Source organism: Daldinia caldariorum (genome assembly GCF_022478825.1).
Source record: "Daldinia caldariorum strain CBS 122874 unplaced genomic scaffold F4812scaffold_5, whole genome shotgun sequence".
NCBI lineage: Eukaryota > Fungi > Ascomycota > Sordariomycetes > Xylariales > Hypoxylaceae > Daldinia > Daldinia caldariorum.
Window position 1 is genome coordinate 834343 of NW_025953041.1, and position 13888 is coordinate 848230.

General features: G+C 46.5%; 4 protein-coding genes across 4 annotated transcripts; 3 read left to right on the forward strand and 1 right to left on the reverse strand.

Annotated features, from left to right (window-relative positions):
- The first annotated feature begins 210 nt into the window (after window positions 1–210).
- On the forward strand, window positions 211–2298 carry F4812DRAFT_422723 (CRAL-TRIO domain-containing protein). Its single transcript, XM_047933689.1, has 4 exons — window positions 211–656; window positions 768–817; window positions 910–1081; window positions 1165–2298. The coding sequence occupies exons 1-4, from the start codon at window positions 489–491 to the stop codon at window positions 1822–1824; spliced, it is 1050 nt and encodes a 349-aa protein (XP_047791644.1). The 5' UTR covers window positions 211–488; the 3' UTR covers window positions 1825–2298.
- On the reverse strand, window positions 2299–4399 carry F4812DRAFT_422724 (uncharacterized protein). The gene is made up of 2 exons (XM_047933690.1): window positions 3788–4399; window positions 2299–3146 (listed from the first exon to the last, which is right to left on the reverse strand). The coding sequence occupies exons 1-2, from the start codon at window positions 3983–3985 to the stop codon at window positions 2640–2642; spliced, it is 705 nt and encodes a 234-aa protein (XP_047791645.1). The 5' UTR covers window positions 3986–4399; the 3' UTR covers window positions 2299–2639.
- Window positions 4400–7573: 3174 nt separating this feature from the next.
- F4812DRAFT_450553 (phosphatases II) lies at window positions 7574–9105 on the forward strand (the record flags this gene model as incomplete). The annotated part of the gene is made up of 2 exons (XM_047936103.1): window positions 7574–8003; window positions 8096–9105. 2 exons carry the CDS (start codon window positions 7574–7576, stop codon window positions 9103–9105), a joined length of 1440 nt encoding a protein of 479 aa, XP_047791646.1.
- Window positions 9106–9428: 323 nt separating this feature from the next.
- Window positions 9429–11219, forward strand: F4812DRAFT_325630 (DUF427-domain-containing protein). The gene has a single exon (XM_047931513.1). It carries the CDS (start codon window positions 9917–9919, stop codon window positions 10748–10750), a length of 834 nt encoding a protein of 277 aa, XP_047791647.1. The 5' UTR covers window positions 9429–9916; the 3' UTR covers window positions 10751–11219.
- The last annotated feature ends 2669 nt before the right edge of the window (window positions 11220–13888 follow it).

Below are 13888 nucleotides of genomic sequence, written 5' to 3' on the forward strand. Positions count from 1 at the left end.
GGGTCCCCAGATCTCACCGCTGCGCACCAATGACGACGTCCCACTTGGGCATGCCGTATGCTCGCAATCTCAGGTACCTTAGGTAGGTAGCGAGTAGCGCCGCCACTTCCCTTTTTTTCTTCCAATGACCTAGAAAATTACCTACCTAGGTTACTTAGCTTACCACTTTATCGAGTTACGGTCTAACTGCGTAACTAACCCCCCCCCCCCCGACCTTTTTTTTCATTACTACTTGCGGATAAGGCCAACAAGCCAGCTTATCCACATACATAAACTCCCTATCAACGACCCTCAGTCCCCTAAAAACATTCTTAACAACAAACTTGTCTGTCTCCTTCTACTAACACACACATTCCTTCCACCTTCAAACTTTTAACTTTTAATTCACATTACCAAGATAGATAGTCTTCTATAATACCCGATTAAGCAACCTCTCACCTGAAACAGCTCGATTTCCTAAGGAAATCGACGCAACAGCCACATATATCATGGAGCTCGATCCTAAGTACGACCAATATGACTATCCTACCACCGCCCCTGTAGCGAAGCCTGGCCATCCTGGCCACTTGAGCGAGGGCCAGCAAGCTCAGGTTCATCAGCTACGCATGCTACTTGAGTCTGAAGGTTATACTAAGAGGCTGGATACTCTGACATTGGTACGTGTCCTACCAAGTACTACCTAGAAGGTAGCAATTCACATATACGGGTCAAACCGAGTATATGGACTTGCATGTGTCCAATCTGCTAACGCTCAGTTTGGAATATAGCTGCGTTTCCTGCGAGCTCGAAAGTTCGACGTTAATCTGGCCAAGAAGATGTGAGCAGCTCCCCCTCCCCAGCTTAGGCCACGAATGATATTCCGGAATAGAGAAGCATAGTTGAGAATAATGGACTGACCCTGGTGACAAGGTTCGTCGATACCGAAAACTGGCGAAAGACGCTCCTGTACGCCGGACAGCCCCTTAAAATCGACGGTCGGACTATCTCTCTTGACGAAGAGATAGGCCAGTGGGACAAAGACGGGTCCTTCAAGCAGAAGGTGTCCAAGTACTACCCTCAGTATTACCACAAGACAGACAAGGTAAGAAGAACCGCATTTCTGTACTATATTCGTCACGATTAGCTTTGGTGAGCATCTTTACTGATATACGTATCTTTCTGTAGGACGGCCGACCGGTGTACATCGAGCAACTCGGCAAGATCGATCTCACTGCCATGAAGAACGAAGGGATCGAGTACGAGCACATGTTGGTCAACTTGGCCGTTGAGTACGAGAAGATGGCGGACCCGCGATTACCTGCTTGCTCGCGCAAGGCCGGCCAACTGCTCGAGACGTCCTGCACCATCATGGACTTCAACGGCGTCGGTTTCGGCAACGCGCGCCAGGTCTTCGGCTACATCCAAGAGGCGTCCGGCATGAGCCAAAACTACTACCCAGAGCGTCTCGGCCGCATGTACCTCATCAACACCAACTGGCTGTTCACCGGCGTCTGGCGTATGATCCGTCCCCTGCTCGACCCCGTCACAGTCGAGAAGATCCACGTCCTCGGTGGCAACTACCAGAAGGAACTTCTGGCCCAGATCCCCACCGAGAACCTGCCCAAGGAGTTTGGCGGCACCTGCCAGTGCGAGGGCGGCTGCCATCTCAGCAACGCGGGTCCGTGGAACGATGGCCAGTTCGCGAAGCCCGCCTGGTGGGAGAAGAGCGACGGGGCGATAGAGAACAGGCCGACGGAAATCGGCCACGGTGCGGGTGCTGCTCCGGGTGACGCTACCGCCACAGAGGTAGCCGGAGCTACGACACCTGCGCCGGCTGCTGCGTAGAGAGGAAAACAAACATACGGAGATGTTACATTTGTATACGAAGAAAGGGTGAGCATAAAGTTTCAGAGGAAGCGGGGAGTCGGTAAGGTGTGATTAGATAGGATCATTCAAGCACATGAGGAAGAGAGAGAGAGCTATTGAAATCTTCTTGATCTCGGACGACTTAAGTTATGTCCCGGGAAAACATAAAAAATCTCATAATCGCCAAATTATTTCCACTTACGGGCGAGACAAGCAGGCCCTTGTGTGAGGGTAAATAAACTACGTGGCTATCTTCGAAAACTGTTGGAAGGCATTTCAGACATTGATATGATATATTTGTATCTACACAGTTCCAGCTCTTGCTAATCTAGTCATTCCCGTAAACTAGATATGATAACTACATAGAAAGAGAGGTAGTTGGTAGTAGCTGTTGAATTTGTAGTTGCACATTCAGAACCATCTCATAAAAGTATGGACTTTTCGACATTGCACTGTGTGATATTCCATGGAGAGTGACAAATTCCGCGTGAACACCAACGTAATTGATCCCTTAGTCTATCTAGGTAGGTCCAAGTATGTAAAAGACTGGAATCCTCTAGTAATTGTTACCGCATATCTCGGCACAGACATTCCGTCTCGCCTCGCACACCTAATACTAATACACGAAAAATCTGGTACGGGGACCACAGCGCAAATCGGAAACCCACCCCACCGCTTTTATTTCCGTACCTAACGAATCAAGATAAAAGGGGGACGGGGTGACGAGGGGAAGGGAAGGGCAGGGGGTGGCAAAAGGAGAGGAGAGGAAGGAAGATAGATCATATGTACACAATTCACCGCTCCGTAACAACATACTCCCCAGCACCCCGCGCCCTTTCCATCCTCGCCACCACCGACGGCATCTCGCGCTTCAACCTACCCAGGCCCTTAACCGCGTCCTCGTAGCCGCTCTCGATATCGTCCTGTCGAGGCAAGCCCTTGGCTAAATCGCCAGCACCTAACAACAAAGGCTCGCCGCTCGCAGCAGCAGCGACGGCGCGCTCGTTAACCGCAGCCAGAGCCTGCTCGTCGTCGGCGACGGCGCGGCGCGAGGCTTCGGCCCAGGAGGCGGCTGCGGCGTGCGGGACGGACTTCTTCAACGCGGCGATGTCCCGCAGCAGGTCCTCCTCCTCGCGCGTCAGCTCCTCGAGCCGGGCGCGCTTGCGCGCGTCGAAGGGCTCGAAGACTTCTTCCGGCTGCTGCGGATCCGAGGGGCTGCCGGAGAGGTAGTGCGCCGTGTCCACGGGCATGCCATTGATGGAGAGGTTGGGGCCTGCTAGGGTGAAAGTTTTGACGATGTACTGTTTTTGTAAGTTAGTATTAATTACCTAGTTAATTGCATTTACCTAAACTGTGGCGATAATGAAATGTGTTCTCCCGTATAAAATAAACGTAGGTAGATTTGAAACGGCGGGTATAGAAACGGAGAAGAGGGGAATATAAATTGACAAAGCGTCATTGATGTAACGAAAACATGTAAGACATAAATCCAACAATAATAAAAAGTCTAAAAAAAGAATGAAAAAGAAAAAAAAACATACAACACCGGGGATTCGCTGGTCGTCACCGACCCAACTACTAATCCGGCGGTATGCAGCTTATCTATGGGAGAGCGGACGGGATCCCGAGTTTTCTGCATCCTATGGTCGTATGTGATGGTTCATGCAACTAATGCCAATTATATAGCAGTTGACCATTCATCCCTCCCAATCGAGACCCAAGACCTTCTCCAATCAAATCTGCAGTATAAATATCTGCAAGCATGCAGGCCCAGAATGGGAATGCTGCATCCAATAGGTACCAAGTAAATAAACAGATGTGGAAAAAGGTGGTAGGTACCTACACACTACAAAACGAAAAGAGGAAAAAGACAAATAAAACAAAACAAACTAGATAGGTAAATGTATCGATAATTCGAAGAGAAAAAAATGCGAATGCGTACCTCGTTCACAAGCTCTTCAATCCTCGTCCGCAACTCGTCGCCATCCGCGGCCGCACCGCTCCCTGCCGCATCGACCGGCGGGAACGCTTCGTCCAGACGCGCCGCGGCCGCGCGCCGCACGTTGGCCAGCAGGTACGCGAGATCCTCCGGGGCCTGGAGTTCGATCTTTCGGTGCGCCGCCGCGGCCGATCCCTCCATGGCTGGTTGATTGGTTGGTCTAAGGTAAATAAAAAGAAAGAAAAAAGAAAAAAGAAAATACTTGAAATATTTGGTGCGGTCGTGGCAAGAAGGGGGTGTATAAGGATTTTTTGGTCGCTGGGTTGGGTGTGTTGATGACGGGCGGCCTAGATAGTGACCTAAAATGCTCCGTGTTTCTTCTCCGTTTGGCGCTGTTGCGAGAAACGCGAATGGGGTGAATGGATTTGGAGATAGCAGTTAGCCGCAAATGCAATATGAATATGTCTGTACGTGCGGTAGTAGTGCAAGCAGTGCGGTAATGAGATGCTAGATGCTAGTGTTTCCCTATTTCGCCCTTTTGGAATATGTGATTGGCTGGTTTGATGGGATGGAACTTGTGATGCAAAAAGACGGATTGCGAATGTTTTATCAGGTATATCCCCTGAGCACCTAGGTAGTGTATTTCTATAAATCATACAACGGTTAACCTAGCTTTTATAAATGTACAAGTACATTTAAAGTATTATTAAAAATAATGTTATTTTAATAATAATAATATTTTAATAATAGTAGTATTTTAATAATAGTAATTTTTATTTTTATTTTTTTAAAAATTTAAAAAAAATTAACGATTTTATTATAATTAAACCTTAAAATAACTTTAAAAATAAAATAATTAAAATAATTAATTTAATTATTTATTTTAAATTTATTAATTATTAATTTAATTTTTATATTTAATTTATATAAAAAAAAACTTTAAGCTTTTTTAATAAATATTTTAACATTTATTTTAATATTTAATTTATATTATTATTATTTATTTAAAAATTAAAATTTATTAATATTATATTTTAATAAATTTAAATGTAAATTCGTTATATAAAATAAAATTTAAATATATAATATATATAAGTAAAAATAATTTTAATTTAAGCTTTTAACACTTTATTATAACTTAATTTACATAATTTACACTAATCCACGCATATACACATACTTAACCAATTTTCATATATATATATTACATACATCCATAAAAAGGTTGGCCGTGGATGTATTTAATTGATCCGGATCTTGGGTAAGGCATGCCGGATTGTCGTAAAGCGCGGCCTCGGTTCTAACAAAGGCAGTGACTTTCTCGTAGCCATCAAGGGTAAAATCTACATACCCACATGTACATTTGCCAACCCGATCATAGCCAAGTTTCCAGGCGTAACTGGGTACCCAACCTCTATTTGGCCGTACGAACTTTCTCCAGAGACTTTTACATACGTCTGGCCGGCACCGCGACTCCACACAAAAAGCACGGTAACGGCCGGGGGCGCTACGACCTCCTGCAACGTCTATGCCCGATGTATCCAGTCCGTCTCTTGGCTGAGCGGTACAAGTGAGTATGTCCCGAACGGAGAAACAATGTAAACCATACGGAACGTGTAGCTTCGGTACATCTCGTGGATCTGCGTCTTCCGCGCTTACGATCGAGAACTCGTTCGTGCGAAACGTGCTCTCGTCCGCTGGGCTGCGTATATCTAATAAGTAACCCTAAGATCCGGAAGCGTACGGCGATATGCGTATCTATAGGACACGGCTCTGCCATACAGTAAAACATACCAGCTCAATACCTAGGCGTAACTTCTAACATAAGACGTATTAAATAGTCTACACTTTTATAGTCAATTTGTTCATCCAACAGGGTTTTTGTTTTTGCTTACCTACCTGATTCTAGGTGCGTATCAACAAATAGACAAAGAAGGCCTAACGATCGAATAGAATGGAAGTTCAAGTAGGTAGGTTAGGTGCCTTCTATAAAATTGCTTTGCATATTTCTGCTGTTGTAGTAGGGAAACAATTTGCGCGCACCTTGAGCCAGGTACATCAAGAGGCACCTAGATATTTTTAGAGACGCTCAAAGTTGGTATGAGTGTACCACTCATAGGTCAGATGCCTAGAGTGTAATAGAAATTATGCCAATAAGAAGAAATCTCCTTTTAGTTCAGCAGTTCGTGTCTAAGTGTTGGTTGTACCAGGTGTTTGGGCTACGTATTGTCCTCTGTCTTTCGATATTGTACAACCAGTAGTTTGAATCATAGGTGTTCTAGGCTATTATTGGCAAAATTTGTTAAAGTTTTCAAACGACTTGCTAACGGCGGATGACAACACCACATAGCAAACATTAGCGGGCCCCTATTTAACAGGAAAAGTTTAAAAAGAAATATTTGAGCTTAAATTCTCACTAGTATTAACCATTGGTTACTAATATTAAGTAATAAGTAATGACCAATTTTATTTTCATAGATACCTAGGTACTTATACTTAGGTAGGTACCTAATCTACACTCACAAGTCACCAGACTTATATCGTATGAAATTTCAAGAAGCGGCCATATGACAACTTGGCATGTGACAAAGTTATGGCGCTTAACTGCTTTATTGCTGGTAGCCGTTAGACTTAAAGCTTGGACCAATTTTAAGCGCTCTGCAGCTTCGCTTCAATACCGCCGGTAAACCTTAAACTGCTTGATAATACCTAAAAAGCTACTTTGTGCAAGGTGCAATCTGTAACTCTCCCAAAACGTTCATCCCTTTTACCCTCATGAGTTAGATGGAATGATTGGTAGCTAAGTATACTATGCTGAATATTGCTAAATATAATTATCAGACGGGTTTGTTAACTCTTTTTGTATTCTTGCTGAAACGTGATAGGCCTCATGTGTGGGCATATCAATAACTTCCTTGCAAGGTCTAAATGTTGACGAACTACTGCACCTATAGTGTACCTAACTAAACGGTACTAAATGTACCCTAGGTGCATCTCGGCTTAAAAATCCACTTCAGCTGGTCAGGCACATGTGAACAGGCCGAACAGGCTGTGACTTCCAGATCATTCATTCATTCATTATGGACTTTTCTTATTATTTATTGTTACTAACTTAGGTACCTAGGGTACAGGTATGTATGGGGTACCGATTGTACTGCCAATGACGACCCACATTCTTATTTAATTCCCCTGCCTCCCCCATCCTTGCCTTGCCGTCTTTCCAATTCCAGGTTGATGGTACATATTTTTCCAGCTAATTTCTGGAAAGCAACACTGAAAAAAACAATAAACGTCAGTTCCCATTCTACAATTCACAAGTTTTTTTTTTCTACTTATTGTCTTAAATCGATTAACGTTATTATAACTCTACCATAATCATAGGTAAATCTTGCCTTAATCCTTGCTGGTAACTTCTAATATAAACCAAACCATCTTCTTCCATCTACGGTTTTTCCATTTTCTTCAAAACGCAGGCTTAGCCTAGGTACCTAGTAGATAGCCTTGCATCGCCTCACCTCGCCTCACCTCGCCTCACCTCGCCTCACCTCGCCTCGCCTCGCCTTGCCTTGCCTCATTGGAATTTGCCCATCAACTACCTCGTGCCAATTACTTGGAGCTTGTGGACAAGCTCCGCCCTTCTCTCCCTCTTCAGGGAAACGCTACTTTGCATTGGTCCCCTCACTCTTGCGACCAGCCGCTACGGAGTCTACGTGGCCCTCACGCCTCCACCCTTCTCCTCCTCTCCTCGCTATCAGCCTATACCGTTTTTCTACGGGTCATCTACCCACAATGGAGTCAATTTCTTCGCGTTTCCGGCGCACTAAGAAAGCCTCACCCACTACTCCGCCTTCTGGAGTGCTGTCTGGGTCCCCTCCGGACAAATCATCCTCGGAAAGCAAACTTGGTCCTGTGGGCCGTCGTGGATCATTGCCAACCTTAACTATCCCCAATACCCATAGTTCTCGCAATGATATGCCTTCCAAGTCTCCTTTTCGTCGAGGGTTCCATTTTCGACATTCGCATAAGCGCGCCCGATCCCCCGCTCCAGCTTCATTACCTATGCCTGCTTCACCCGCACCCGCAGTAGCAAGTCAAGACAACGCAGTCGAACTCGGTAGATCAACACCAGCTAGTGGTGTCGAAGACAAGAACGAGAAGGAGATGATCAAGGAAACACCCAGACCCAAGATTCCGGCTTTCCTGACTCAGTCCCAGCAGGGTATGTCTATGTCGCATCGAGAACGCAACATTTTCGCTTGTGTTCCTTTATAGTATTGAAATGCTAACGAGTCCTACCTACTTTAATTGCAGATATCGAGGCTAAGTTCCACGATCTGAACTGGGCTGAGCGCTTCCGTCTGCAGGAATCAATGAACAACCCATCCCCAAGCTTCAAGTTCGCCCGCGTCACCACACCCGAGACTAAGGTTCTCGACCGGTACGCGAATATCCAGCCATGGGCCAATAACCGCATCAAACTACAGGTCCCTGATGGTCGCCTCGATTACATCAACGCGTCGCCCATAACTCTTCGTTCTCCCCTAGATCCCCAATCGAAGCCACCGCATCGTTATATCGCCATGCAAGGACCCAAGTCCGGGACTACGGATCACGTTTGGCGAATGGTAGTGGAGCAGCTGGAGAGTCCAGCTGTAATTGTGATGCTGACCGAAACGCACGAGGGCGGAATGGAGAAGTGCTTCCCATATTTTCCTCGATCCATTGAGGAGGAACCGTGGGTGATAGGAGAGGATGACGAGTTTGGTGACGGTTTCCACGCCAAGGTTAAATGTGTCGATATTGAGGAACATGCTGACGGTGCGATCGAGGTCCGGAAACTGAATATCGACGTCGAAGGGCGAGAGGACGACATGACTGTATGGCATCTTCTTTACCGCAGGTGGCCCGACTTCGGCGTTCCGGCCCTGGAGGATATTGATAGTTTTTTCGAGCTCATGCGACTGTCGAAAGAGAAGAATGCGAGCGAAGATAACCCACGGATCATCCATTGTTCAGCGGGCGTGGGAAGAAGTGGAACATTCATGGCCCTTGAGCATCTAATGCGAGAAATAGATTCAGGTGACGTGGATCGTCTCGAAATGGACATTAATAGGAGTGGGGAGGATATTGTATACAAGACGGTCGATGCGCTCAGGGAGCAGCGGAAACAGATGGTCCAAGCTGAGGCCCAGTACCTTTTTATCTACCAGGTGCTACGCAAGCTCTGGCTAGACAAGCATGGGCTTACCGAGCAGGATATCCGGGAGGAGCCCGCAGCCAAGAGGTTGGAGGTTGATTTCGACCCTTTTCTTGATGATTAAAGAAGTTAACACGGTGAAGATGAACCACGAAGCGGTATTTGCACCACACCATTCACCATTTTGTACGGCATTGCGAAGGCGTTAGAGGACATGATTGGGTTTCGGTACTTCTCTTCATTCACCAAATCTTATTTTAATATTTCTAGCATAAGAACAGGCACAGGATTATGGGAAGGCATGCGGTTACATTGGGAGTGATATGCGTTCAGGGGCGTTCCGAAAACCAACGGTACAAGAGAGAATTTTAGGAACTAGGCCTTTCATGAGGAGCAGAGAAAAGGTACGCATAGGAGGAATATTTTTACAAGGCCTCTGAGTCCGGAAGATATTGTTATTTAAGAGATACCCTTTATATTAGATCAGCTGATATCAGATTAGCAGTCGCATTGGATTATACGATTAAGGTCTTTTAGGACTACTTCACTATGGCCATTGTTAACTGATAGGAACGGCTTGCACCATACAACCAAAAAGTTAGGTACCTAAGTTAGACGGCGCAAGCTTTTTTGCATCCTCAGCTAGCGATACATCACAAAAGTCACCACCTATCATGTAGGTCCATGATGTAAGAGCATTGAAAGCCACATGTCTGGTTTGACTCGAGGCACATTTACCCCGCCTTGGTTGATCCTAGTTGTCAACGGACGGTTAAGTAGACCAGGTATATGTACTACCTTCTGATCTTCGCCGAGGTACTTCAAGAAAATTTTGACTGGAAAACTCTCGATTCTAAATATTTGTCAACTTACCGTAAATCGTTGCCAGTTATCTACCTTAAAGCGAATTAGAAATTACCTATCAAAAATCCAACATGGCAAACGCACCCGGGGAATCCGACCTCCTCAAGCTAGGGAACAAGCTATTGGAAGACGGCCCCGTGAAGACGCTCGCGACGCCCCGCCGCGTGCGGATCCTGTTCAACGGCGCGTACGTGGCGGACACGACGATGGCGCTGTTAGTCTGGGAGCACGAGTACTACCCGCAGTACTACGTGTCGGAGCTGTCGATTCTGCAGCACCTTCGCGACCCGGATTCCTGGGTCCCGGGCAGCCCTTACCAGTGCCGCACGGCGATCCTGAGCGTGGGCGACCGAGCGACGGACCGCGTGCTCATGTTCGGATACTCGCTGCGCAACCCGGTGAGCCAGATGCTGGCGGGCATGGTGCGGGTGGAGTTCGGGGCCGCGGACGCGTGGTTCGAGGAGGACGTGCGCATCTACGTGCACCCCAAGGACCCGTTCCGCCGCGTGGACGTGCTGCACTCGACGCGGGCGCTCGAGGTCCGCGTCCAGGGGCGGGTCGTCGCGCAGACGGGCTCCGCGTACCACCTGTACGAGACGGGGCTGCCGTGCAGGTACTACGTGCCGCCGACGGCGGTGATCGCGCGGGACGGGGTGAGGCTGAGGGACAGCGGGACGACGACCGCGTGCCCGTACAAAGGCGTGGCGAACTACTACCATGTCGAGGTGGATGCCGGGGGAGAAGGAAGGGGAGGGAAGTTTGAGGATTTGGTGTGGTATTATAAGACCCCGACGCTGGAGTGCGCGAGCATTGCGGGGTGTTTGTGCTTCTACCACGAGAAGGAAGGGGTTGAGGTTAGGATTGACGGGGAGCTGGTGCAGAGGCCGAAGACTCTTTGGTCGTGAATGCTGCGATCGACGCGAGTTGGGATATATATGTCTCGTGGACAAGTGTGGTTAGGGATAGTTGGTATAGGCGATGGTATGTTTGGGGTTTGTCGCAAAGGACTTTTCAATGTCAAGGCAGGCGGTCAGTATAAGAGGGTGAAAAAGAAATTCAAAAGGTACATTTTATCAGCTTGTATAAAAGGGATGATATATATCAAACTAACGGGTTCATTCATTTCCAATACGCTGTTAGTACGTTTTACTACCTCGAGAGAACTAAGTGCCTTAGCAGAGAAGAATAATATAGCATTAACCAGTACACCATCGGCTTTCCAGAATTAAATGACAGGTATTCCTAAGGCAGATACCAACTCAGGATATTTTAAGGGTATGACTATATTCCTAGTATGTATTAATCTTCACATGCTATAGCAATATACTAGCAAGAATTAAAAACTGCTCAAAATACGACTTTAAACGAAGGCGGGAATTCTCCCTTCTCTAGTAACGTTCTTTCAGTCTGACTATTCGATGGTGTAGCAAGAAGCATATACAGTATCATGTTAAATCGGCAAACGAGTAATATAGCATAACGAGAGGCTTGCCACTATATTGATTGTTGGAAGTATATAATTACTATTAGAGAGTACTTAAGTAAATAATTCAAGGTATATAGTATATCCTTACATGGACAAAAAAAAAAATAGATGGCGCTTTAAGAGTATCGAATGCTCAAAGGTGGATAGATTATTACTGTTAAAATCCAGAAGCTCAAGATAATATCATGTTATTTTAGTAGATTTGTATTTCCAGTATCAGTGCTTAAAATTCCTAGTAACTACAATGAGAAAACTCTATAAAGTGCCAAAGTTCCTAGTAATCGGGGGCTATAACAAAAGCTATTGGTGGAACTTTAGCATACGAACGAATAAGCAAATTTCTATTCATGATTCCGCCACTACTTACCTCTGATAACATAATATAATATATCGAAGGAGTTGAGACAATTCGCCATAAGTCTTGGCGTGAACCCAGGCCGGCCTTATTCACATCTAGACTTTATTCCGTAAACTTTTTCTCAGGCCGCTTCGCCCGTTTTCCTATATGATATTACATCTCTTATACGGTTCGTATACCGAAGGACGTGGCGAATCCTTGATACGTAGTGCCTACTTGCGTACCTAAGGTATAGATGCCAAAGGAAGAGGTTGTGGCAACGGAATTTACGGGAAGAATATGGCAATTAATTATTCGGTATGGTTCCATGGAACAACTACTCAAATGTGGGAAAGGATTGGAAGCTTTGCTCTCCCGTGACCATAGTTGGAGGTCATCGTATCTAAGTGAAGTTTGGAACTGTAACATTACTGAAGCCAAGCGGATGGCATTGAGGTCTAGAAAGGGATTTTAAATCGGACATCAGTAATCTATACTTAGACGCTTGAACTTAGAGTGAGCGTCATCCGAGAGTCGCACAGCTTCGAAGCTAAATATACTTTGCCTAGTTAGGAACATCGTTCCCAATCCGTTATACAATGGCCCAATCAGGATGGGAGAGCATATTTCCTGTCGTAATTTGGTATGTAATTGCGCCCTGATTAGTCCGTATTATCAGATCGAGATTCTCCTCTGTTGGACTAGCACGGACAATATAGCACATGGGTGTTTCCAAATCCGTTATTTTATAGGGGGCAGGGTTTCGTTTAGGCTAAAAGACAAAAACAGCAAGGAGACCGGGGAGATTAGTATGTGTTCAAGGCCTCCATCCGAAGGAACGTTAGTGACGCGAACGACTCGAATGGGGCTCACTTCATTGGACAAGTCAAGCTACCAAGTCTGATATTAATGGTTCGTCAGATCTTTATATCGTTTGAGAACCGTGGGCCGGATATCAAAGCGTGCGGAGATTGCGGGACAAGGAGCCGAACCGGCTGAGGTAGGTTGTTCAGGGGGGGCTGAACAAACGGCCCGGAGAAAGGAATCCCAAAAGCCCGGAAGAGGAGGCGTTTCTTTTAATGAAACTTGAAAATCGCTCTGTCTTTAGTAAGGATGGGCAACAGTGACAGCAAACTCTTGCGTTCAGACGTGCGGCGCTGACGGGTGACATGCATAGGCGAATGCATCGAGCCGCAGCATAATTTAGACTCGTGGTATACGGGCGTAAGAAAAGATGACATCGGATTCCCTCTGCGCCTAGCCGGGTACGAAGGTGAGGTCATACGGAGCGGGACGGCTCGCGATGCAAGTCAGTCTTGTACTACGTAAGAGAATCCAATAAGCACCCGGCGGGAATACGCAATGGAAAATATGTCATCCTCAAATGAGAAATAAGCGTATGGTTTTCTTAACCCCTACCTTACGGACATGATGGTTACATTATGTCCCGTGTGCGCACGTGTGCGCCGTTTGACGTTCCCCGGATCACGTAGTGTCGAGACGGCCGGGTCGAGATCAGACGAACTCGAGGCAAAGGTTACCTAATTTAACCGAGTCGAGGATACTGAAAGGCTAACCTCACGAGAGGACTTCTTGTCCTGTTCTCATAACGACCCTTAGAGTTGCAGCGACGAGCCGGCTATTTCGTATTAGATGCGATGCACCCAGTTCCACTCCATTGCTACCGTATTAGCAGGCAAGCACTGTCCCAAGCTCCAGCCTCTCTGGGTTCAGCAGTTCGGTCAGGGGTGTATCTATGCAGGAAAGCGTTGTGAGATTGGTAATCCCGGATTCATGAGGGGCCATACGCCGATCTGGGAGCGCACGGTCACGCCCATCCGGTGAAGTAGCATTGATCATCAGATTCTGGGAGTCGGACTTATTACTAACACCATCGAAACCGGTGAATGGCTTGTTCTGCAGACCTGGGAAAAAACGCCTCAAGTACTACATAACAAACTAGCTTGCTGGCTGAATCCTGTAATACTAATTGGAGCAATGGGAGCGTCAAACCAATAGAAACCACTCGTTTAATAAGTCACCAGGACGGCTTTGCTCGTTTGCTTGATAGATCAACGGGATTCCGAGTGGAGCAGACGCTTTCCCTTAGACCCGAGACCTTGCTCAGTATTATTTAATAGGTGGAGAGAACATGGAACCATGTGGATGCGGCAGGGAGATGGGCGCGACAGAAAAAAAATATAGGCTGGTTGGTGATAG